This window comes from Oryctolagus cuniculus, chromosome 18 (assembly GCF_051225735.1).
Source record: "Oryctolagus cuniculus isolate XC-2025 breed Fujian yellow rabbit chromosome 18, ASM5122573v1, whole genome shotgun sequence".
NCBI classification, from domain to species: Eukaryota; Metazoa; Chordata; class Mammalia; order Lagomorpha; family Leporidae; genus Oryctolagus; species Oryctolagus cuniculus.
In genome coordinates, this window is record NC_142884.1 from 49,557,823 (window position 1) to 49,584,380 (window position 26,558).

Consider the following 26,558-nt stretch of genomic DNA (forward strand, 5'->3'; position numbering starts at 1 on the left):
AAATCAAGTCAATCTTGTCAGGAGGTGAACAGAGCTTTGGTTTTCCTGTTGCTATACTGACCTGAAGTGCTTTACCTGCTTCCAATTATTCCCGTGCCATCTTTTTCTTGTGTTTGTTCTAGTGTGCATCTATGACAGTTAGTCTTTTGAAATATATTCTTGCTGTCTTGTTACACTCTCAGCTATAGGTTTGTCCTGTGCACCTGCCATTCAGAGGTCAGCTTCTACACACTTTTATCTTTACCCCATGGTAGGTGTTTGGCACCTGGTACTTGGTGCCAAACTTGGTGATCTGGGAGTGGTTTCACTCCATCCTGTCAATCCTCAAGCTTATGGAGGTCCCATATTCCCTATTCTTGCAGGTTTGGATTTATAAATGATATTCCCACTCATCTTGATTCAGGGGGGTTTCCTATCCCACAGCCTAGGGCATAAGAGTTTTCTATTCTTTCAACAGTACCCTGACGGAAACATTTGCTGCCTTTTCCACAGAGTTTAAGGACTCTGATACTTGGAACAGTAGTCTGAGAAGCATTTGTACCTACACCCCTGATGCAGGCTTCCTCTGCTCTTACTACCTGCTGCCAATCTTTCTCATAAACGCCTAATAAAGATACATGGAGAAGACTATTATGGGTATAAATTACCACCATGGATTTGTGGTTTCCAGGGAGTCTGTATTCTTATACTATCCCACACTTGGCTCTTAGGAGTTGGTTCACCTTTTCAGAGTAATTCTGCTTAAATGTATGATGACGCTGCCTTCCCCCTGTAGGTAGAATGTGAGCCAATATTCACATATTATCTATCCTCTGAAGTGCCCATCTTTCCTTAGATTTTAGACAATCATTTGGCAGGTGATATCCAAGGAAGGCATGTTCAACTAACTGATGGTTTACACACACACACTCTCTCTCTGGTCTGAGTAGGATGGATTAATCTGCTACCCAAGATACAGACAATGATTTGGTCTCCAAAAGAACATTTATTTCCCAAATTGAAGCCACAAGTTCAAAAATTCTCCCTCCCTGATCTCTGGCCATCCCCACCAGGCAATTCTTCATTTTCCACAATAAGATGCCTCTTTCGTCTACAAATATTTTCTTTATAATACTCTTGTCTTGAAACCTCCAGGTTTCAAGGCTTGTCGGGTCTTCAGTTCACAGCTCAATGTGCTCTGTCTCACGTGGCCTTGCTGCCTCCTTGGCCCAGAGCTCAGTCCAGAAAGCCACTTCCTTGTCTTTCAGTTTCTGGGCTGCCTGGGTGGTGGCTCCAATCTGCAGGTAACCTTCCTTGTAGTCATATGCTGGCCATTGAGGAAGCCCTTCTCCATTGGGATTCCTGGGAACAGAATCAGATGGTAATTCATCAAAGCTGATGTGTGATCCAACAAGCCTCTGAGACTTAAAGGGACCCCCTGGATTATCTCTGCCCAGAGGTTCATATAGCACCAGCCAGGAGGAGCCCACCATCTCCTGGGGTGGCCTGTCCACTTTACAGAGCTCTCATTGTCAGAGTGCTATGGTCACAGGACCCAGAGATTCACCACTCAGTCTTCAGAAGCTTTCCCTTCCCAATAGATATGCCCCATTCCTCACCAGCCCCACTCCATCTTTGCCACCAGCCTTACCCATTCCTAGCAAAGTTGGCCCAGTATTTCATCACCATCTTGCTCAGTTTGATCTCCTCTTCTGTGGCACCCTCTGTGGGGGAGAAGAAATCCTTTGCTACTTGAAGTGTGGTCTATGGCCAGCAGCATCAGCACCCCTTGGGAGCTTGTTAGAAGTATGGTTTCTTGGCCCTGACCACATACACTTTGAGTCATTACCTGTATTTTCATAAGATCCTGGTTAATTTGTGTGCACTTTTGTTTGAGAATGACTAACCTAGGACCCAGAAAAGGCCATGCAGTCAATGCACAACCTAGCTGCCCTTGTCTCCAGTGCCCAAGTACCTGCCCCTCTGCTTGTCACAGCATTACACCCCAGGGTTTCTTCTACAGCAAATCCAGCTCCCAGGGCTGCTCTCCCTTTGGTATTTTCTCCATATCCTACGTACACCTATATTTGCACCAACTCTGAACAGTTGCAACTGTCCTAAGGAGTCACCTAATAGGGAGATACAGGTGTGCCATTTTGCAAGTCTTCTAGAGCTGATGAGAATTAAGATTTTGAAGACATCTGTAAAAAATTTTCTTTAAAATATTATATTATCAGATATATTTAAATATGTACTATATAAACAGGAACACAGATAGATATACATTAGACATGATTCAAGGTTAACACCAATTTTAGCCTTACCCTGACTCACATTCTAATATGTTCCTGTGACTGGGGAATTAAGTGTGGCATTCTCATCCTAGAGCAGGGTCCTGTGGGGACCAACCACCTATCATATTCATGTTGCAGGCAAGGGTTCTGAGTGATTCTGTCTGAGTCACATGAACCCACAGCCTATTTCCTGCATATTAGAGCAGGGGAACCACTGGGGACCACCCACTGTAATTCTACCCTGTTATCTGAATAGGGAAACTAAAACCAGGAGAGAAGAAATTTGCTCAACCCCACCAAACCAAGACCAGAGCCCAGATCTCATGTTCCAAGCTTATAGCCAGCACAAAGTCATTACCTTTTAAAAACGGGGCCCCTAAGACAGAGAAGATCTCATCTCCATGGTCCCCTATCACTGTCTTGGGTCTCATGTCTGATGAGAAGCTTGGGCGATACCGATACTCATACATATAGGTGGGGGCTCCAGCATCTGAAAGACATGGATTAATGCACAGTTCATTGTTATTAGAGATGTTATGCATACCTGGTTGGTCTCAGATCTCAGGCTCTGCAGGAAATCTCTGGTTACCAGCATAATACAATCACATCAAGGTGTGTCCTAGGGGAAACCCCTGGTTATCAGCACAGGTAAGAAACAGTTTCAAGAATGCTTATCCTTGCTTAGAGCTGCATTCCTGCTTGAGGTCAAACTGGGGTTGAGCCTGATAATGGTTGATTAAACAAATGAATTTTCAAACCCTGGGTCAATATATTTAAGATAACATTATAGGGAATTGGGTCAGTTCATAAAAACCGCTTTGCCTCCTGATACAATTACATACCAGAAATATATATTCAGGCCGGCGCTGCGGCTCACTAGGCTAATCCTCCGCCTGCGGCGCCGGCACACCAGGTTCTAGTCCCAGTTGGGGTGCCAGATTCTGTCCTGGTTGCTCCTCTTCCAGCCCAGCTCTCTGCTGAGGCCCGGGAGTGCAGTGGAGGATGGCCCAAGTGCTTGGGCCCTGCACCCGCATGGGAGACCAGGAGGAAGCACCTGGCTCCTGGCTTCGGATCAGCGCAGCACGCTGGCCACGGCGCACCAGCCATGGTGGCCATTTGCGGGGTGAACCAATGGAAGGAAGACCTTTCTCTCTCTGTCTCTCTCTCTCTCACTTTCTAACTCTGCCTGTCAAAAAATAAATAAATAAATAAATAAATAGAAGGAAAAAAAGAAATATATATTCAGCTCACATTCGATGTATTTCATTGATAACAGACAAATGTTCAACAAACTGACAGGGCCTTTATATTCATCCTAGTTTTGAGCATTTCCGTGTTTTTCTCACCCATTCTGAGAAGAGAAAAGCAGTACAAGCTCCTTGTTGGAAAGCCAGGATACTTAAAGACAAATGTGGCTAGAGGGAGAACCATCTGTCTCTTCTCTCAGGGAATCACAAAGCTCGGCATTTCATACTCCTGATACTTCATGCAACTGGCTTCCTGTTTGGCCCTTCATGAAGTTGCCAGAGTAGTGGCAGAAGAGAGAAGGGGTCAGTGACGGTGAACATCCTCTCTCATTGCTAAACCCTTCCTCCCTCATTGCTAAAGCCCCAGGAAGATCCCCGTTTTCCCACTCACTGGATTACTGGAGACACCAGTCCCTGCTCCTCCAGGGATAACTCATGGAGTTATGGATAACCCATGAGTTATAATGGACAACACAAAATGGATAACGCATGTTGTGGCTCAGTGCTTTGCTTTAGTCATGATGCCCACAGAGTAGAGACTCTGAAAGGGAAAGATCAGCCCCAAGTCAAACTGGTGTAGAAATTTAATAACTTTTTAGCCTTTGGAAAGAGTAAGAAACTGGGAAAATGCAGAAGAAAGCAAACTGAAGAAAAAAGTCACTTGTAATTCTGCCACCCCAAGAAGGCCATGAGCGTGTGTGATAATTTACTTAAACACCCTCGAACTGTGCCCTGGATTTAGCAGAAGTGGTGTTTAGAACCAGCTTCCTTCCAGGGCTCCCTAGTTCACCAGTTACACAGTTACTTCTAGGTCAAGCAGAGACTGCTGAAAGGAGGGACAGGCCCCTGCCAACCATCTCATCAGTGAACTCAGAGCCCAGTCCAGGAGGAAGGATCCTTTGTGAATTAGAGAACTCATTTCATAAGCCATGCTGCGCAGAAGATACACTTCTTTAACTTTTTGCCTCCAGGCTTTGAGATTTATTGAATGTGTACAATATGACACAACTCTTCCAAGGATAGTAGAGCGCAGGTTTGAGTAGTAACAGTTAGTGTCAACAAGAGAAGCATAGAGAAGGGGAATATTAATAATTGAAGAAATGCAAATTAAAAAGTCAATCTTTTGATGATTATATAGAGAAGGGCATATGAAATTGGCAGCATGGTTTTTATTTTTTAATCTTAGTATACCAAGGGAGAAAGAAAATTACAAAATTCACAATGTTATGTACTGGAAAGCAATTCTGCAATAGGATACCAAGAGTGTTTAAGTAAACCTATGGTTCAGTCTTGCAATGCCTTCTAAAAACTCATTTTATGAAAATTGAAACAAAAAACTTTTTTTCTGAATCTGAAACAAGACAAGGAAGTTCATTCTCACCACTTTCATTCAATGTAGCACCAGAAGTCCCAGCCAGAGTAGTCAGGTAAGAGAAAGAAAAGGTGTACAGACTGGAAAGGAGGAGGCTCCGCTGTTTTTGTTTGTAGATGACCCTGAATTCCACCGAAAATGTTAGAATAACAAATGAATTCAGTAAAGTAGCAGGATATAAAATTAACATATAAAAATCAGTGGCATTTCAATGTGGCAAATTGCCAACTTTCTGAAAAAGAAATCAAAAAGCAATTCCATTTACAGTAGCTACCAAAAATAAAATAAAATTCCTTGGATAAATCTAACCAAGAAGGTGAAAGACCTCAACAGTGACTGAAAACTATGCAACATTGGTGAATGAACTTCAAGAGGACTCAAATATCAGAGATATTTCTACCATATATATCACACGTATGATCATTACCCAGCCAAAATAATGAAATCTTGTCAATCGTGACAACATGACTGAATCTAAAAGACACTATGGTTAATGGAACAATCCAATTGAAGGACAAATACCATATTACCTGAGTTATATTTGGAATCTGTAAAAGATGACCTTATAGAAGTAGAGAGTGGAACAATGTTACCAGAGACTAGGGAGGGAAGGAGGAGGATGGGTAGACAGGAGGGATAAATTCTGTTGTTCTATTGCACCATAGGCTGACTATAGTTAATAAGAATGCACAAGTGGTCTTCAAAAAGCTCATAGAAATTTCATACTACAAAAAACTGCATGGATTTCAAATGTTTTGCATCAAAATAAACATATCTTTTAAGTCCATTTCCCCCTTGTGTTGTATATTTCAAAATATCTAGAAGAAAGATTTCTCAATGTTTTCACTAGAAAGAAATCATTGGTTTATGAAGCAATGGATATGCTAGTTATCTTAGTTTGATTATTACTCAATATATACATGAATCAAAATAGCAATTTGGGGCAGACACTGTGATACAGTGTCCAAGCCACTGCTTGGATACCCATTTCCATACCAAAGTATCTGGGATTGAGTTCTGCCTTTGCTTCTAATCCTGCAGGATTAGAACTCAATCCATGAAATAACATATGGAGAACACAAAATTAGTATGATCAGGACCAGTCTGAAATGCAGGTGGGAATACTACTGATCAGATTGTAGCAGGAGGTATAACCAAGCATAAGGAAGAGCAAGTGGCTCTGGCTAGATCCCATCAAGAGCCTCAGGAGGAGAAAGCAGCAGTTAGCAGCTGTGCATCACTGTGTGGAGGGGTGCGAGGGCACATATTAGGTCAGTGGTAGTTAGTGTTTACCATTATTGTCAAGTTTTGAATTTTAAAAGTCTTCCAGCATGTTTGGAAACAGGGCCAGAAAACCATTTTTTAGGCTTGCAGACTAGGACAAAAGAGCTGGCTGAAAAGAAGGATCTTGTGAGACTCCCCACATGGCACCCAGAAGAAGTTCCCTTCCCTTCAGGTGAGTTCACCCATCCCTAACCTGACACTACACTGACTAGACCTGGGTCAGTAGTGGAAGGTGGTGCACTAGACATCACCCTGGCCCTCAGCTGGTGCACACCTGTACACACAAGGGCAAACAAAGCTGACCACAGACACTGGCCTTCTCTAGATCTTCCCTATACCTCCTCCGCTCCTTCCTCTTGGCTCCTTCCTCTTGGTCCTGGACAGCCCTCCTGATCCTATTGGCTCCCACGCTTCCCAAAGCCTTACTAGTATTAACAAACTAGTTTGCACCTTGCACTTACCTTAGAAAAGCTCTGAGACCCAACTTCTGTCATTTGCCCTCTATCCCCATTTACCGTGTAAGGTACTTCCGCTTAGAGTTCCCTGTAGCAGACACTGTGGGTGCCTCTCCAACCTGCCCTATTCTGGCCATGCTTTTCTGAATTCTACCTCTAGCATCCAGCTCCCTGTGAGACCCTTGTCTGGCCACTAGATACTACTCTGTTCATGTGTGCAGCAGGTCGAAGCAACAGGGAATTAACAACCTTTTGGAATAGTCTTCGATCGATGGCAAGTGGGAGTTGGTGGGTAAATACCCCTGCCCCCTTGCCATTCATATGGGGCAGCCCTGAGACTTATTTCTGTTCATTTCCAAGGGTCCCCAGCTCCAGGTGTCCACAGTGGGTACCTGCTTGAACACGCATCATGGCTGGCTTCAACCTGTTTCCTGGGTTACCACTCTATTTCCCTAGTGGTGCTTTCTGGGAATGCCTCCCAAATAAATGTCTTATATTTGAATCATTTACTCAAAGTCTGCTACTAAGAGAAAACAAGGTAGGACATCTCACCACTCCAGGCCATATGGAATCAGCTTTTAAGGCTACTCTCAACAGTTTTCACTTCTGTCTGTGTCAAGAGGTGGGCAGGCAGACACTAAGCAGATGGAGTTGCTGGCCCTCTCCCATACAAGCCTTGGCACTCACCTCTGTGGTGACGAGCCACATTCACAGATGGGACACCAAATAACAAATCTGCAAGCATGTCCAGGAACAAATCTTTCTTTTTGACAGGGTCGTCTGTCCCTCCTAAATACTTCTCAGTGGCCACTGGAGTCAGCTCCTTAGAGACATTCTGAAATGGACCGAGAAAGTGACTGTTATCCCCTGGCAAGCAACATGGCTGCTCCACCCAGTAAGGAAGGTTTGGGTCAGCTGTGAACCTCTTGAGCCCAGTGCAACTCCCCCTGGGTTGGTGAAATGGGAAAGGGCAGTAGCCCAGTTCCCAGTCTGTCATTGAATGTGTCTGTAATGTGGGGCAACCCCCTGCCTTTTGTTGGGTCTCAATCAACTCCCATGATCCCCTAGATTCTTACGACAATGGGGTAGGACTTCCACAAGAGTTCTGTAGCTGTCTTCTGGTCCAGTTTGCCTTCAGAGAGTGGATAGCCCAGCATCTGATAATAAGACAGTAAAGCATTTGTGAATCATCCAGAATTAACAGGAAAAACCAAGCCAACCAGCCAACCAAACCAATGCAAACTGAGGTCCTCTTGCTTTATCTTTTATGGAAATGGATCTTTGATGAATTGGATCAAATCAATGAATCAAATGGACTTATATATCCAGAAATTAGAGGACTGCAAAAAGAATTCAAAAAATGCTTAGCTGCAGCTATGGCAGACCTTGGACCCCACAATGGTCAGCCAGGAAGAAAGGGCAGGCTAGTAGAGGAATAGAGGACTCTGGGGGTAGATGCAAGACTTCCTGTCTCAGATGACTCACACATCCAAAAATCCCACCCCTGTGGACTTGGCGCTTTGGAATAACCTCTGAAATCCTGAAGTGAGAACTGCAAAACTCAGGACAAAATGACTCTTCCCAAACCTCTGCACTGAGAGACTTCGCCCAGCTCCAGCACAGCCTCTGGTAGCAAAAAGCCCAGTCCTCTGGTGGCCTTAGCCTCCCTTAAGATGCCTGCCAGAAAGGGAATGCTGACAGAGGAATTTACTGTTTGGCCCAGAAAAAACCTGGTGGTGATATGCAGATAGGCTCCTAAAGCTTTTAGAGCAGTTACTGTAAAAATGTGCAATTACAAATCTTTTCGCTGTTCTTTGAGATGTAAATGTACCTGTGGCCTTAAGGATACTTTTTCAAAATTTCCCAAAATGAAAACTTTCTGGGAGACAAGATTGATGTCCCTCCCAGTCTTTGTGGAAGGTAAGTCCCAGCTTCAGCGGATTCCTGACTCCAACTTACGCCACTGCTTCCTGTCCTCCCTCTAGGAGAATTGTGTCTCCTGGAAGCATACATGAAGTCACAAATCCATGTGGCCCAGTGACATGGGCTAAGTCCCTTCTCTCCATCATCTTACTCTGCCTTCTCTTAGCACACTTCATCCTTCAAACGTGCCCAGCTGTTTGTTAGAGGGATTTCCGTGCAGGTTATGCTCATGTCTTTTCCATATTGTTACCATGTTCCTCAAGACATCCTGGCCAATGCCTGAACTAGTGTCCATCTTTGTCTATCTTTTGCTGGAAGGAAACTTTTTCTTCACATTTAAGAGCTAACTTTAACTCAAGAAGAAAAACACTTTCTGAATCTTTCCAACAAAATGAGTAAGAACATGAGCGTAGACCTTTGGGAATCAGAGAACACCAGTCCAGGTGAGAAGGATTTGGTCCCAGAACTAAGTCCCTGTAATTCCCAGGCTGCTTCCCCATTCTATGCATCCTCAGTTTCTGTATCTACAGATTTATTATCTTTACAGGCCCTCCCAGGCCTAACGTGTCAGTATTCTTTAACTGGAAGACAATCAAAGAATGTTTGGAGAAAGAGGTTGCCAGGGATAAGCTACCCAAGGGGTAGTTGGGCCATCCCAAAGAATATTTCCATGGAAATGCCAACTCCTGCAGTGGGGGGAAAGTTGTCATGGACTCAAGGGGGCTTGGAGAAAGAAGTTCTGTGACCAGAGGTGGCAGGTAGGTGGGTGGGGGTATCTGTCTAAGCGGCCTGCACATTCTCACCGTTGGGATAATCCAGCCAAACTCTTGCTGGTTGATTCCCACCATGTAGGGCAGCATGTTGTATTTCTTCTCTGCCAGAATCTCTGCAGGTGCTTTTGGCAGCAGCACCCCATCAATCACAGTGGTCAGGAAGGTGGAGCTCTGGGGAATAGAGAGAGCAACTCGATGTCTGTGATTCCCCTCCCCAAGTAACACCCACCTCCCCACCTCCACCCAAGAGTGAGGCCAGCACCAAGGACCAGTGTGGACTTGAGTGGGGGCTACAGAAGCTCATAGTCCTAACAAAGGCAGGTACAGCACCAGAGGTCAAAACTTCAATGAATGACTCCTGGTGCTAAGGGGAAGTGGGCAACAAATGTTCGCTCAAATGAAGGTGAGTATTAGACCATAAATATGAACAGTACATGGACCTGTCTGTCTGTAGTCAGCTCTCGTTATTCATGGCAGTGAACACCAAATTAGAAAATATACAGGTCAAGCTATTGCTTTGAGGACAAATCCAGGGTTAGCTTGTTACAGGTTTCTGGTCACATTTTTGTCAATCTTCTTTTATGTGTGCAATCTTATTTAAATACATTTTATGTAACAGAGATTTCTGTAAAAGAATTAAATGTAGCTTGTATTTATAATACAAGTTGGGAAGGGATTAATATCTTCCTGACACTGTGATTACAAATTTACAAATTTCTTTAGCTTCCAGTTTCACAATAATGCTGTCTACTTGTTTTTACAGTATTTTTTCTCATCTCGTGAATTCATAGATTAGCTGGTTTTCCATCCTTTCTGCAGCTTCATCACATACGATGCTATGTGATGCTACTTTGGCAATTTCCAGAATGGCCTCATGTACAGATAAGCAAATTCCCTCTTCCTTTTTTGGAAGGACTGAATTGTTGACTCATTAGCATTGAGCTCACAGCCTGTGCACTGTAACTGGTGCCTGAATAAAACTTGTCTAACGCATGTATTTCTCTGTAAGGCACAGCATAACATCTTGTGTTCAGGAACTCTAGACAGTGCTCCAGCTAGACCCTGAGGGGTATTTTATACAATAAAATCACTGAAAATACACCAAAAATACAGCACTGCAACACTAAGTACCCATGTACAGGACACTTCTTGCTATGGAGGTGGAAACAATAAGATAGTGTCACCTGCTTTGCCCAGATGGAAACATATGCATCGCTGAATGATCAAATGAATCTTATTGAATATATGCATCATGGGACACAAACTGTGCCATTCTCCAAATGACCACCAGAGTGTCACTGTGTTGATTTGAGGGACACAAGTACATTTTCACAAGTAGGTGGATTCAGAGTCTGCTATTAATGAAGGTTGACTGGATCTGTCTGTCTGTATTTCACCAAGGACTCTTAGCGATAAACGGTTTGCTGCAAGTAGGCACTGAGCTCTACACATGCAAAGTGCTCGAGCCCAGGCTTGATTCCTTGTGAGAGAGAAATGCCTGGATGACAAGATCAGGATGTGTGCAATTCCTAACAGGCTGACAAAGCAGGACAGCACAGTGTGCAACCACTGCTGCCCCAGACAGGCTGTGCAGGACAGAAAGGGTGGTTGTGGAAAGACAACGTAGTGCAGACCACGGGCAGTAGGTGCTTCTCCTTTGTGCTGGGCTCTGGGGAATGACAGGAACTGGGAGGTGAAGAAACGAGTGAACTTTCCAAACAGCAGGAGCAGCGGGAGCAAAAGGACAGAGGGGTCACCATGCAGGACTGATCCTAGGGACTTCACCAAGTCTTGGACTTGGAGGAATAGCAAGGGGCATGTTCTAGGGAGGGTCTGAGGGTGGGGTGTGTTTTCTACACTGCATCTGGCCCCCAGCAGGTGCTCAGACACTTGCAGAAACACTAGCTCAAAGGAGACAAGGGTGTTTGTCCTGAGGCAAGGAGGGGCAGGCTTTTAGGAAAGGGGTTGAGTTTAGAGGGGAAGTTTGGCAGCACACAGGGCATGGGAATGGGGAGGGACATGGAGGGAAAAGACAGCAGAAGCCCAGGAGGGAGACAGCGAGGGCCGAGTGGGGTGGCGTCAGTGAGGCAGGAATGACCTCAGCACAATGAGAACCTCAGCCATGGCTGCTGTCCACTCAGCGGTTGCAGTGGCTGCCTGAGTCACAGGCATGGGCATGGGCTTGCTTGGGTTGGAGAACTCAGGGCACTCCACCCTTTCTCTCTCCCTCTTTCTCTCCCTCTCTCTCTTTCTCTCACCTTACATCCTGTCCCTCAGCAAACCCCAGCAGTGACTGCCCTGGTTCCAAGACCACTCACCATCCAATGCTCTGGCCTGGTCTAAGCTGGCAGCGCCCTGTTAATTGATTAATGGAGTAGTGCTGTGCAAGGGCCTCCCACAGTTCCCTCTGTGTCTGGCCTGCCCTCTCTCTGCAGTGTTTCCACAGTGCATGCAAAGAGTCTTTGGAAATTCCAAAATCCTGTCCCTTCTGTGCTAAAAAACCCCCGAGGACTCCCCAGACCCCCTTACATGACCACCCCACTCCCACCACCCATGACCTCTTAGCCTCAGCCCAGTCTCTCCAGTCTGCACACAGTGGCTTCCTGCCTCAAGGCTTTTGCAGCTGCTGTTTGCTCTGCTTAGAACACTCCTTCTCCAGTTTTCCCAACAGCCAGCTTCCTCCATAGCTTGGCTCAAATGACACCTTCTTACTGAGCAGTCCCCTGGCCCTGTGATAATTCCCCAGAAGGCTTGAAGCAGGCAGGAAATCTTGCTTCTTTCGCTACTTCCCCACCCCCTACATTAGGTCCTGACACATAGGAAGTGCTTAGTTCATCCTTGCTAAATAAACAAAGAGCCTCCTGTAATCCTCACAAGACCTTCTCAGGGAGGTGCTGCAATCTTCAGGGAGGGAGTGCGTCGGGAGGATTGTAGGATGCTGCAGAGCTAATGTCACAAAACCTGAAGGCCCACTGGGGCCAGGGAGGAGAGGAGGATGGGGATGAGGAGATACTGTTGGAGTCTCCTGGGTGCTGAGAGGAGGGTGGGGTCCTGGACTGAGACCCTCGGCTCTCTCCAGTCCTCCTCAATGAGGGCTCTGCAGACACCTCTTACCCAGAGTCTCTGCCTCCTCACAGTGGAAGGCTCCAGTTTAACATCCACCACAGAGACACCTTAGGGATCAGGAAATATAAATGATGGGGGAGGAGGGTAGGCTGAGTCCAGGGGATGCCGGGTTGCTGCCTGGAAGCACTGGACAGGGGTCAAAGGACAGGCTCCAGTTTGGTTCTGGTTTTCATGGTCATGTTATGCAGGCAAATCACTGCCCTTCTGTGGACCTCAGCAAAACACACACAAAGGATGCCTATAAATCCACCAAGGAGAATTTGACATCCAGTTAATCAGAGCTTAAAGATCTTAAGACTTGGTCGGCGTCGCGGCTCAAAAGGCTAATCCTCCACCTGCGGCGCCAGCACCCTAAATTCTAGTCCCAGTCGGGGTGCTGGATTCTGTCCCGGTCCAGCTCTTTGCTATGGCCCAGGAGTGCAGTGGAGGATGGCCCAAGTGCTTGGGCTCTGCACCCGCAAGGGAAACCAGGAGAAACACCTGGCTCCTGGCTACGGATCAGCGCGGTGCGCCAGCCACAGCAGCCATTGTGGGGTGAATCAACGGCAAAAAGGAAGACCTTTCTCTCTGTCTCTCTCTCTCACTGTCCACTCTGCCTGTCAAAACAAAACAAAACAAAACAAAACAAAACAAAGATCTTAAGACTCGATATCTTTAATAAAGAAACAAAAAGTCCTTACCTCTTTGGGGTCGCCAACTAGATCTAGAGCCATAAATTTCTGGAAAAGCAAACACAGAGGAGTGTTGAGAAGGCTTCCTGGGGAAAGGCTGATCATCTGGGCCCCACACCCAAGGTATCAGGGTCTCCCTTCCACTACCTCCCCTTCTGCTTGAGAGGCAGTGGCAGGAGACAGTTCCACATGGCACTGAGGTGTGAAATGGGGGAGTGGCGGGCACCAGCAAGAAAAGGACAGGCCCTGGGGCCAGTGCCAGGGTCACTGGAGCTCTGGAGAGGACGCCTGCTTTGTGCCCACTTTCTTGCCATCCATTTCCCTGTCAATCCCCCACCCCACCCCACCCCCGCCCTGCAACAATGCCCCATCTGTCTCCTCAGGGCCTCCTCTTCCCTGCTCTTACTCTCTAAGTTCAGCATCTGTAGCACAGAGAGGCACTCTATCTCCCAGAACACAGAGTCTGCTGTTTCAGAGATGGGAATACACCTATGTCACTTCAAGATAATTTATCCCAAAACTTTTGCTGGAATTATTGACAAAGAGAGTTTTTAAGTAGATAGTTCTAAGTGATACTGTATGTAACCTCTGCAGGACACAAAAGTGCTTGATAGAGAAGTCAACAGATAAGTCAATTCTCCTTCTGTATATACTTAGCACAGGTGGATGGACGGAGTTGTTTAATACATGGAGTCTGGGTGAATTGGATGAGTAACTAGCAGACAGGTGATGGATGGATCACTGATGATTGATAAGTAGCAATTGATGATGGATGGGTCATTAATTTTGGATAAATGGTTGACAGAATGAAGATATATGTTGATTTAATGATACATGGATGAATTGAAAATGGATAAATGGAAAGTCATGATATTAGACTGATTAAATGAAATTAATAGATAGAATGGATTAATGGATATATAGATTGATGAATGGATAGATAACATATGGAAGAATATGTGGATATATTGCTATCTTAGAATAGCACTGGAAGGCCGGCGCCGTGGCTCAATAGGCTAATCTTCCACCTTGCGGCGCCGGCACACCGGGTTCTAGTCCCGGTTGGGGCGCCGGATTCTGTCCCGGTTGCCCCTCTTCCAGGCCAGCTCTCTGCTATGGCCAGGGAGTGCAGTGGAGGATGGCCCAGGTGCTTGGGCCCTGCACCCCATGGGAGACCAGGAAAAGCACCTGGATCCTGGCTCCTGCCATCGGATCAGTGCGGTGCGCCGGCTGCAGCGGCAGCCATTGGAGGGTGAACCAACGGCAAAGGAAGACCTTTCTCTCTCTGTCTCTCTCTCACTGTCCACTCTGCCTGTCAAAAATAAAAAAAAAATAAAATAAAAAAAAATCGAGAATAGCACTGGAGGTAGAATTTCTGAAAACATATAATATGGGGCTCTATGGATTTTATATATATATCCCATATATATATGGGTTGTAGTTTTGAAAACTTCTAAGCCAATGAAGATAAATTATGACACCTTTCTGAAAATATTTGTGCTTAATATTTCCATCCCCTAAAGTCAGGAAGATGTTTACTTCTGAAATACTGAAAGTGTATTTTCTTAAAAGTACACCTAAAAACAAGAATGGTAAAATATTAAGTTTTTATATTCCTGGGGGATTAGTATGCACTTATTCACTATGCTATTTTTGAACTTTTCTTAACATTTGAAATATTTCAAATGAAAAAGGAAAAATTAATTTCCCACTCACATCTCGAGGCTGCCATTGCTCCTGAGAGGTGAGAACTGTGCCAGGTAGTTTTGCCAGGGTAAAAGGGACAGCTGAAAGGATGAAGCCTGGGGCTGAGTACACAGGTTGGGACACTTGAATAGGCAGGCCTACCATTTTCAATGTCACCTCCATGAGTTCTTCCTCTGTCTTCTGGCGCAGGCAGTGAACCATGACAGCCGAGGTGGTGGTTTTACACCCAGCTTCGATGGCAATTTTCTGTAGAGATCAAAAGCAGCAGTAGAGATGAAGAGCAATGTCCCTTCCCTCCATCTCTGCGGAGAAAGGTGTTCTATCCCAAGCCAACTTCTGAAGGCAGCAGGGGTTAGCACTCCAGACCTGCTAGCATGGGCTCTGGGTTCCAGGGAGTGTTGCCTCTGCCACTAGTTTGAATTGTAACACGAGCCAATTACACAACCTCTTTATCTCTATTATTGGATCTCTGTTAAAATGAGCCTAATGGTCTCAACAGAGGCAGTGTGAAGTGAGCTTATGAGCCTTGAACACCAAATTCACTATCTGGATTCAACTTCTGCTTCCTTCTCTGATAGCTACTTGGCCCTCAGGGATGCCACTCGATTTTTAGTGTCTCAGTGCCTCCACTATAGGTGGTGGAGGTAATGATTGCACCTGTCTCATATGACGGCTTAGTGCATGTGTCTCCCACACACTACAACATGTGCGGATATGCAGCAGCCTGGGTGACTGATTCCACAAGGGCACTTGAGAAAGTACAGAATGTGCTTTACACGTGTGCCCTAAAGGAGCCCTCGGCCATTTTCACCTCGGTGAGTCTTCTTTCTTAGCCAGATATCACAGTGAGGGAGGCTCCTGAGGATTCAAGAGAGCAGATCCCAGGAAGTGGGGACTGTCCAGGGTGAGACCTACCTCAGCCAAGGACTTGGTGTCCTTCCTGAAGAGACTGGAAAGGAGGGCCACGCCACTCTCGGAAATTGCTCGATGGAAGAGATTCTTGGTCAGGGGGGATAACAGCTGGGAGGGGAATGGAGAGGAGGAGAGGTCATGATCGCAGGCAGAGGACCAGAGACACATTGGCTTTTCAAGATTTCCTCCACCTACCACTCTGCCCTGGTCCATTCTCCTGGAGACACTGGGGCTGTGCCCAGGCCACCCATGAGTACAATTTTCCCCAAGAAATCCTCTTCAGGATGGACCCAGATCAGAGTGAACTTCACAGCAAGAAACACAAAGCACATGTCCACCATGACAATCAAAATTACCCCAAAAACAGCCTAGTAATTCCCAATCACAAGTTCTTATTGAGCAGTTTAACTATTAGAATTTATACTAAAATAAACAACCATTTCTAAGAATGCCATTTCTATGAGTACTCATGCTGTATATAATAGTAAAAAGAGAAAATAGTCCAAGGTTTTGATACTGGGCAACTGGGTAAATTAAAATTCTTCATTCTTGCCATGAAATACTATGTAATCGTAAAATAAAACATGGAATGCTGTTTAATGTTCAAAGAAATATTTATGTTATAATATAAATATCATATATATGTTACAAACACTGGGGAAAATATTTTTGTAAAAAGATAAAATTGAAAGAAGGGAGAGAGAGTCAAAGCAAGAGAGAGTGTGCCATGGAAGAAAGACTAGGGTAATAAAATCAGAATGTTCACAGGGACCAATCTGGGAAGCGGAATTGTGGAATACATTTTTCTTTTAGAGATAATTGATATTTTTCTCACTCTCTAATTTGAAAATATAAAATTATTTTCCTTGGAGTATTCAACTCTGAAAACATTACATGCTTGAGGGCCATAGTAATAAGGCTGCCCCTCTGTCCGCCTGTGAGGCATCACCTGTGGCTACTCGCAGTGTCTCTCCAGCCCTATTGCCCACACCAGCAAGGCATCACATACATATGCTGTGATCCTTGTCTCTTATGCCATCCCTCTCTGTACTGCCTTCCTCTACCTTCCCCCGCCCACCTCATATCAGCCCCACAGACTGCTGCCCTCCTTCTGGGACACAGAAGCCATTAGACCACCTCAGAGAAAGCTCTGGCCTGCTTTTGCTGCCACATCCCTTCAACTTATAGCTCTATCTTCAAGCCAAACAATGGCATTTTATCCAACTGTGGTCCTCACCTCCATTTGTACACACTTCATACTCAGCCCTACTTCCCAGCAGAAATGAGGGGAGTCCCAATGTTAAAATGATTAGAGTGGAGAGAATTCAACAAAGGGGCAGGAGAAGGAATGTCACTGCATTGGGTGCATTGGGGAGATTCTGATGGTCTCAGGCAATTAAGCTGAGCTCTGAGTTTCCTGGGAGCCAAGGAGATAGGGTCCTTAGCTCTCCATCACCTGATGCTGTGCAGGAAATAGGGTCAGCCTTGAATTCTGGACTTGGAAGCAGTAGCCATCATGCCTGTGGGTGGTGCCTGCTGCCAGGGACACTTACAAGGATAGAGACACTTTGACCTCCTGCTGACTCTCCAAAGATGGTCACAGAGCCTGGGTCCCCTCCAAAGTTGGCAATGTTGTCCTGGACCCACCGCAGCGCAGCCACCTGGTCCAAGTGACCCCAGTTCCCTCGGCTGTGTTCATCTCCTGTGCTGTGAGTGAGAGAACAGGTGGGAGTAGGGAGCACAGGTGTCATGGCAGAGCTCTCAACCACAGTGGCCTGGGGACTCCATTCAGGCTTCCAGAATAAGACTGTCTTCCACATCCCTGACACAGGGTCTTCACTTGCCTCCCATTCCTCCAGCATTGCTCTCCGCAAGGCCTTACCTGTATGCATCTGACACCTATGAACTGAGTACATGCTATGTGCCCACAGTGCTCTAAACTAAAAGTGTCTGAGGACACAGGCAAAACCTCACAGTGCACTGAACTCACACTACAGAGCACAGGTGAAGCTAGACTATGACAGGTGGTGAAAGTGTTTTGAGGACACATAAAACTGGACAAAGGAAAAGACAGGAGTGGGCAGTGGGTGGTATTTTGGGTCACGTGACTGAGGGAATTATCTACGAGGCACTGGCCTTTGAGTATGGCCAGAGCTAGAGCCTAGCAATCTCACTATGGGGCCAACATGCAATAAGAAGAGTCTAGTCTTACCTGAAGAATCCCCAGATGCCCAGGCGGTACTGAATGGTCACCACCACCACGTTCTCATGGGCAGAAAGAGCCAGGCCATCATAGGTTGATGCTCCACCCACCATCAGACCACCTCCATGGATCCACACCATCACCTGCACAGGAAGGAGGCAAGCATACAGGCTGTAGGGAGGTGACCTAGGAAAGACCTCAACACTCACCTAGTTTGATCATTTACCTTTTGGCCATGACTCAAAGCATCCATTGCCCAAAGTCCACTGAGTCCAGCAAGGTTGCAAAAAGCAACCTGTTTTCTCCCCAAATCTTCCATATAGAGCCAAGGTCACATCCCCACTCCATGCGCCCTGACGACCCCTGCCTTTCTCCTCAGCCCTAAGTGCCACCTCCCCCAAGGCTCTTCATCACTGTGGGAATAGAAAATGTCAAGATCACTGTGCTCTTCCCAACATTTCTGCCATCCTCCTGCCATTCATTCGGCTCAACATACAATTGGACAGCTCTTGCATTTCGGCTTCATCACATTTAAACTTTTTGGAGTGAATTAAGCTTCACTGTGCATGGATGTTTATCTTAAGGAGCACACAGGTCCCTAATGGAATCTCTTAGCATGAATTATGCACCAAGTATTGTTGCAAATACTTTAAGATAATTTATCCAAGAGTTAAGTAATAATATTGTCCCATTTGACAGATAGGAAAACAGAGGCACTTTGCCTGCCTGATGGAGTGTAGCTAATAGGTGGTCAAAGCAGAGCTTGGACCAGTTGGTCTGGGTCCCAAATCTACATGATGAGCTTCCCGGCTGCTTGCAGCCCACGGCCCCAGCACAATCATTTGGCCGCTAGGGCAGGAGTGAGGCTTCTCCTTCAACTCTATCTATTATTCCATCAGTGCTTCATTCACGACTCATCCAAAACTAAGACAGAGCTCGATAGCCATCCTCAAACACTTGGGCCCTGCACCAGCATGGGAGACCAGGAGAAGCACTTGGCTCCTGGCTTCATATCAGCGTGATGCACCGGCCACAGCGCACCAGCCACGGCGGCCATTGGAGGGTGAACCAACGGCAAAAAGGAAGACCTTTCCCTCTGTCTCTCTCTCTCTCACTGTCCACTCTGCCTTGTCAAAAAAAAAAAAAAAAAAAAAAAAAAAAAAAAAAAAAAAAAAGGATTTCCATTTTGAAGACAGAAAGGCTTAGAGAAGGTAAGAATTGGTCCATATCTCCCAGCCAGTCCAATGCAGAGCCCAGAATTAAATTTAGACCTTGTAGTTCTAGAATCTGCATCCCTAGCTAGAGGTCCTCTTGCCTCCAGGTTCCCTGTGCCCCTTTCTCCTATGCTTCTGATCCCTGCCTTCACACGGGCACTGAATCAGTCATCCTGAGTGAAAGCTGAGCTGAGGGCTGGTCAGCAACAATATGCTGGAATGTTGCTGTGTATCTGTGCAGCACAAAGGCAGAGGCTGGGGGGTGAAGGTCCTGGGTTTTCTTTGTCCCCAGACCAGTGAGTCCACCGAGTACATGAGGGTACTCAGTACATAATAGAGGAACGAAATAATGGGTAAATGAATGAGTGGGTGAACAAGGCAATACGTGAATGAGTGAAACTTCAGCCCCTAGTTCCCCAAGACATCTTCTAATACCAAGTGCCCACACCTCCCCTTCACTCCAACAGCCAGCCAGGAGTGCTCCCAGGGGACTGGCTGGGTGCTGACATGCCCAGGAATACCACCTCTCTCAGCAGACCTTGTTCTCATCCCAGTCTCCATCTTGTAACTGGCAACCTGCCCTGTCTCTGGTCCTTCATTTATTTGGGAAATGCTGACTCACTGGCTCATCAGCTTGTGCCAAGACTGCTAAGGAGGGAAATCAGCTACAATAAAATTGTAGATCATTGACTAAAGGCAAAGGAAAGTGCTCCTGGCTCTGCCCCCAACATCTCCGTCTCAAGGCAGTGGACATTGTCACAGATGGATTGTGGTGTGTGTGGGAAAGACCACACACACGCTGCCTCCCCTGGTCAGTGTCAAAGACCCCTGGCTTGAAGATCAGACCTCTTGTCCTGACAACCCTAACATGTGAAGCTTTCTTCCTCTGCCTGCGCCTCAGTTTCCCTGTCTGTAACAGAAGGATTGAGATGTTGGCTTTTCCTCTGAGATTCCTTCCAGCTCTAACTTGATTGGAAACCGTCTTAGCAGGCCTGGATATCAGATCTTTAATATGGCAACTAAGAGTAAGCATCCTTGTCCTTCTGTTAGCATGAGAGGCTTGAAGAGATCAAGCTGCACACAACAGCTTTACTGCAAATTCCCCCAGATCACCCGGTGCCACTAGGGGAAACTGAGCTGTGGGAACCTTGTGTTTCTTGTGCTGAAAGGAAACACTGAAGCCCCTGACACAGGTCTGGTCCTTGGTACCCCCACTCCATGCCGTCTCCAACCCCTTTCCAGCCTGTCCCAGAGGCCGGAACTTGCATGCCTTGACCAGGTAGCCCCCACTGCTTACCGGCAGCCTGCCTCTCTTTGTCAGGTCAGCAGGGGTGTAAATATTCAGGTAAAGGCAGTCTTCAGAAAACTTGAGAGGGATGTTCTCTTTTCTGTTGGTGAAGAGCTCCAAGAGCATATGCCCTGATACTGCGTCCTGGGAGCACCTGGGGAAGGGAGAAGGAAGCCCTGAGAGCCAGCCAGATGGAAGCAAGAAGAGTCACCTATGGCCAGGCCTTGGCATGGGAGGTTGAAGGCTGTAGATGGAGTTGCTAATACCATGCTAGAGATACTGGAGTGGGGAGGAAGTTATGTGAGGGGTCCAGGTAGGGATCCTGAGACTATGCAGTGAGAACGTCTTGGCACGTCTTCCTTTCCCAGAGCCTTTGGAATGCCTTGAGCCAAGAGGAGGTGGCCCATAGGGTGACCCACCTTGGGAGATGACATTTCCAGAACTCCTGGGATATGGCTCTGTTCTCTGCTCGGCTCCACACAGTGGACTGCACGGTCTCTACCATGCTATGGATATTAGTTTGGAAATTAAATGTTCTCCTAAGACTGGTCTCCAAGTCTCATGTTAAGGATACTAACAGGGCAGAGGCGTAATCTAATTATTATGTCCGAGGGTAGCACCTTTAGACCATGATTAGATTGGGTTAGGTGCTTTGGGTGGAGCCCCTATGTGGAATCCTGGTTGCTTTGTTAATAGGCAGGGGCAGAAAGGGTGCTCTTTATATCACATGATGCTCTGTGTCACCTCAGAACTCTACCAAGAACATCCTTACCAAGATGGCCAACCAACGAGCTACCCAGTTTTGGAGTAGGACCCTCCAGAAGTGTGAGCCAAAGTAAACCTCTTCTCTTTACAAGTTAGTTCTCTTGGGTGTTTCAATGCAGTGAAAAAAAAGCTGACTAATTCAGTGACCACGTTCCTCTACCAGATAAACATGTTCTAGTCCATGGAAAGCATGATTAGCCCATGAGAAACCCCTAAAAGCATTTAGAACCTGCAACAGGTCAGGGATACATCTTCATGGGTCATTGCAGGGGACAGCGTTCCACTCCTGCCTCAGCCACGGATGTGTTGGGAGGTGTTGGGTGGATCCCTTTCCTGCCCTGAGCCAGCATTTCCACGTCTAAGTGAGGGATGTGATATTTTTCTGAGGGTCCCAACCCTGACAAGGTAAGACCCTATCATCAACCCATTCCAGGCAAGGGCCATTGATTGTCCTGATGAGAGATGTCTGAGAGTTGACGTAGCTTAGCCTTGATGCATGCATTGAGTCTTTCCAGTGAGCCAGGAACTGATTTAAGAGTTCCTTATGGAAAAAAAAAAAACACTTAAACCTCAGTTGAAAAAACTGAGGTACAGAGACTAAAGAAAGCCTGCCTGAGGTCTCCTATCCAGGAAGAGCCTCACTATGAGACATTAGCATTTTCAAGTACATTATAAGCACCGTTTTCTAACCTCACTGGGCCCAATAGGCAGGCACCACTGCCCCAGAACACAGCTGGGGTAACTGAGGCCCACAGGAGCCAGGAGGACACAGCTGTCAGGGGCAGAATGACAGCAGCAAAGATGACATCTGTTTTCCATCCTGGGAACTGTTTCTCCAGGTCACCAAGAGCAAGGAACATAGCATTCATACCAAAACCCAATTCAAATGTCAAAGAGGCAACAGAGTTAATGGTACAGTGTTCAGCTCAATCAATATTGAATAAAGACAGTGTTGAATAAAAGACTCTAGAATACGTGAAATTTATGGAATGCTTTTAAGTTTCTACAATGTTCTTGAGGACCCTAGAAAAAATGTATAAGCTAATCAGAAGTTTGCTTCTTGTTTGCCTTGAGGTCCCCACTGAAAGATGCCAGTGCCAGCCCCGTGCACAGCTTACATGGGAGGGTAGGAGGTGGTGTTCTTCACATGGCTCCATGATTCTGCAGGCTGTGGTGGTGCAAACCTCAGGGATCCAAGAGGGGGCTTGGCGAAGGGGATTCCCAGGAAGACGGCCACGGGCTGTGCAAATCCTTCTAAGCTGACGAACTTCCCCAGGACTTTGCCATGCACAGTATCTACCACAGGTGGTGCAGACGGGTGCCCTGATGGACATGGAGAGGAAGACAGGAAAGGTTTGTTGACCTGGACTCCAGGTAGGTTTTTCCACATTGCAGGCAGGAAACCCTCCAGGTCTCATTTCTCTTTATGTCCCAGGGACACAGGGAACTGTCCTTCCTAATTATAGGACTGCTTTGAGGAACACATTTGAACTGCATGCATAAGGCATTCACACAAAAGCAAACGCAAGAATGAGAACTGCTGGGAATGAACAAGGCTCTTGGTTTCCCTCTTAGCCTCTGGAGACTTTTACCCACTGGACCCTGGCACTGAACTGCAGGCTTGATGAGTGGGGATGCTCAACCTTGTAGGGAGAATGAACCACAGACATACTTGGCCCTAATGCTGGAAAGAAAGTGCTCCTGTACTGGGAGTGGCACCAGGAAGCTGCTACGGGGTGAGGAGGAAGAGTGTGGCCTTGTGGAGGAACTGGGATTGCATCAGAGGGGGGCTTCAGAAATGGGAGAAAGAAGTAGAGGCATAAAGCATTGAGAAGACAACATGCAGAGGCTTGGAGACAGCAAGACACAAGGTCTGTGGAGGAAGGGAGAATGGCCCGAGTGCACCAGATGGAGTCCTTGGGAGTGAGAAGGAACCTTGGAATCAGAGTGCATGTCATGGAGGGCCTTAAGTTTTATCAGGGGAAAGGCAACGGCAGGAACAATTCTGAGTAAAGAACGGGATGAGCTTGAAGAAGATTCTTCTGGTGACTCTAAACAAGGTCACCCAGAAGATGGGGGTCAGACCCCTGAGCACTCCTTTCTGTGGAACGGACTGTGCTTCCCCACTGGGACCAATTGCTCTGCTGGCAGCCTCCACACCAGAGCTGCTTCCTCCTGCTCTGGGACCACACTGAGCTCATCTGCTCTTCCCTGCATGAGCCAGGTGCACTTTCAGACACTGGATCACGTCCACGCCTTGCGTCATCTCCCGCCTGGCCTCCATACTTTGATTTGACTAGGCATCCCTCAGAGGAGGTTATTTGTAGCCTTTTCTTTCCAGTTTCCCTCTTTGGGATGCAAATATCAACATTTCTCCCTAACTGTGGGGCCAGCACACAAAGCATAATCCTAATTTGGCCTTACAGAAGAATAGTTAATGATACTGGGAACTCTTCAAGTTAAAAACAGCATCCGTTGGCCGGCGCCGCGGCTCACCAGGCTAATCCTCCACCTAGCGGCGCCAGCACACCGGGTTCTAGTCCCAGTCAGGGCGCTGGATTCTATCCCAGTTGCCCCTCTTCCAGGCCAGCTCTCTGCTGTGGCCAAGGAGTGCAGTGGAGGATGGCCCAAGTGCTTGGGCCCTGCACCCATGGGAGACCAGGAGAAGCACCTGGCTCCTGCCATCGGATCAGCGTGGTGCGCTGGCTGCATTGCGCTGACCGCAGCAGCCATTGGAGGGTGAGCCAACGGCAAGAAGGAAGACCTTTCTCTCTGTCTCTCTCTCTCACTGTTCACTCTGCCTGTCAAAAAAAAAAAAAAAAAAGCATCCGTGTCTCAGGTTATTAATAACCAATCCCACATTTTGGACACAGAAGCTTTTCTTTTTTTTTTTTTTTTTTTCTTTACAGTTGCTAATTACTACAAATAGGACTGAGGTGAACTTCCTGGGGAAAATGTTTATCAGGATGTCCTGGGTTGGCTCAGTGTTAGCTTTCAATACAGATGTACTGAACAATAGCCAAACTGCCAAGTGTGGAAAAAGTGGACCGACAGATGGGCGACATTAGCAGGGGTAACTGCAGCACTTACCACTCAGGTACGTGCACATAGTAAGCACTGACTGCTAACTATGCATTCCAATTCTGTTACATTAAAGCCTTGCTTGGCAGGGTACCTGCCCAGTTTACAGATGAGGAAACAAAGAAATGAAAAAAAATGCTGATTTGTATTTCTAAAATGGGAATGTGGAAGCATTGCCGGGGTAACCAGTACTGAAGGAAAGTTCCACTTCACATTTGGATCCTTACATGTGCTCCATCCTAACACTCAGACCCAGGCCTCTCACAGTCTCTCACTGCCCCAGAGAAGACAAAATACGAAGCCTGGGCTGTGAGGGCACTCAGGGCCGCAGCACCGGCTCCGGGTTCAGGAACCAGAGCTAGCCCCGGGCATGGTGTTCCAGGTGGCCTGGGGGAGGTTCATTTCCCTCCCTGAATCTCAGTTTCTCTGCCTGTAGAAGGGCACAGGTGCATGTTGATGACCCTTGCTGCATCTCTGTATGAGTCAAATCTTCATGCTCTGTGTTGGATGCTTTGACCTTTCCAACCCTATAGAAACTGTTTGTCCCAGGAACCAACCAATCCAGGGTCCACACCCCAAGCAGACTCCCACACTCCAAGCCTCTGCCTTCCCCCTCAACCTGGTCTCCCCAAAGCCAGCCTCTAGACTATAGAGGTAGATCCTATGCCCAGGAGTCCTCTGAAGTGACTCACACTGGTCAAGCTTAGCCTGCTGACCCTGCCTCACTTTACCTTCCACAACAACCCAATTCATTTACACTTCCCACTCCCTGCTCCTCTTGACTGACCCTACTCCTTTCCTGTGCCCCTCACCCCGCCTCACTGATGTACCTCCTCTCATGAGAACTGTAAAAGACAAATTATCTTTCCAACGGCAATCAGCTCCTGAAATGCTGGCCTGACCATACCTGAAATTTCCAGTTAGTACTCTTTTTAAGTCACTCCCTTGTAAATCAACCCCTTTATCCATTCTTCCCGCACTTCCTCTAGACAGGCACTCTCCTGTGTAGAAACAGCCGTCTACACAGGAGGTAAGGACAGCAGTCATCATTATTTTAGAGTAATGACTCAGAAAAGCTAAGTATCTTGTCTAAGGACACACAGCTAGGAAGTGCTCAACTGAATTCAAACCCACACCCTCTGGTCTCAGGGTTGCTGCTCTGGGATGCATCTGATTTATAACAAGAGGAAAATAAACAGAACTCTCTCAGTTCCTCATGCGTGGGGCTTGCATTCATCCCACCTGTTCTCCTGCACATGCCCCTTGCAGCTGTGGGCTCAGGGAGTTTATCCTGCCCTGCATCTGCATGCAGAATGGCTGGGGCCAGCAAGGCTGTGCTGCTCCAAGTCCAGGTGCAGAGCATGGCCCACTTTGCTTCTCCACCTGCCTCTGACCAGGACAAGGATTCCAAATGTGTCCCCCCCAATATTTGTACTTCAGAAAGACTCACCCCAAGCCGTGCAAGCGGCGAGAGAGGCCAGGGCCAATGCACAGAGCCACATGGCAGAAGGACTGCCTCGTCGGAGGTCTGCTAGTTCTGCTGCTGTTTAGGTGTTGTGCCAGTCCAGCTCCAGAAGCAGAGCCCCGCCCTGAGCCTCCGCCCTCTCAGCTCATGATTGCATAATCATGAGATGACAGAAAACCTCTCCCCCTTTCAGACAACTTTCTCTGCTTCAGTTGGGGCCTCTAAGCCACACCCGTTCTCTTTTATCTCTACAGTTCAGACCAACTTCTCAGATTACAGAGCCACATACTGGTAGAACAACTTGTTACATAAAACTTTCTCCCTTGTGGGACATTAACCTCAGAACACCATGAGCTTCCAAAGACAGACACAGGCAAGAGGAAACTTGGATCTGGGGTCCTCAGAACAAGCTTAAAAATTTTTAGAGCTGCTCACAGCCCCAAAACTGCTCAGCTGAGTGACTTAGGACTTGGATGCTGTTCTTAGCTTCTCTGAGCTTATTTTAGTAGAGTTCTAGACTCTCAAGGGAAACTATCTTAATTTTCATCCAGTCCCCTTTCTGATGCCTACATTAACTTAACAACATTCCTGCCGAGTGACCCAGCTTCCTGACCCATATGTCCAGGGTCAGGGAACTCACTACGTTCAGAGATTTGGGACAGAGTGTTCTTACTGTTAACGTACTTCATCTCTCCACCCTCCTCGGTCCTAGTCACCCAACCATTTGTTTATCCATTCCTGCTTCAGAGATTTACCAAAATGGCTGGTGCTTGATATTATGAAACAAAGATGGAATCAG

The 26,558-nt window shown here is 46.9% G+C and overlaps 1 protein-coding gene across 3 annotated transcripts; it reads right to left on the reverse strand.

Annotated features, from left to right (window-relative positions):
* Window positions 1-965: 965 nt before the first annotated feature.
* Window positions 966-25,836, reverse strand: CES1 (carboxylesterase 1). 3 transcript variants are annotated; one of them, XM_089318674.1, is made up of 14 exons: window positions 25,745-25,836; window positions 22,332-22,536; window positions 20,458-20,602; window positions 17,956-18,089; window positions 17,297-17,450; window positions 15,747-15,851; window positions 14,973-15,077; window positions 13,134-13,172; window positions 9,358-9,498; window positions 7,708-7,788; window positions 7,319-7,466; window positions 2,632-2,763; window positions 1,631-1,703; window positions 966-1,341 (listed from the first exon to the last, which is right to left on the reverse strand). In XM_089318674.1, exons 1-14 carry the CDS (start codon window positions 25,794-25,796, stop codon window positions 1,161-1,163), a joined length of 1,695 nt encoding a protein of 564 aa, XP_089174800.1. In that variant the 5' UTR covers window positions 25,797-25,836; the 3' UTR covers window positions 966-1,160.
* Window positions 25,837-26,558: the final 722 nt, after the last annotated feature.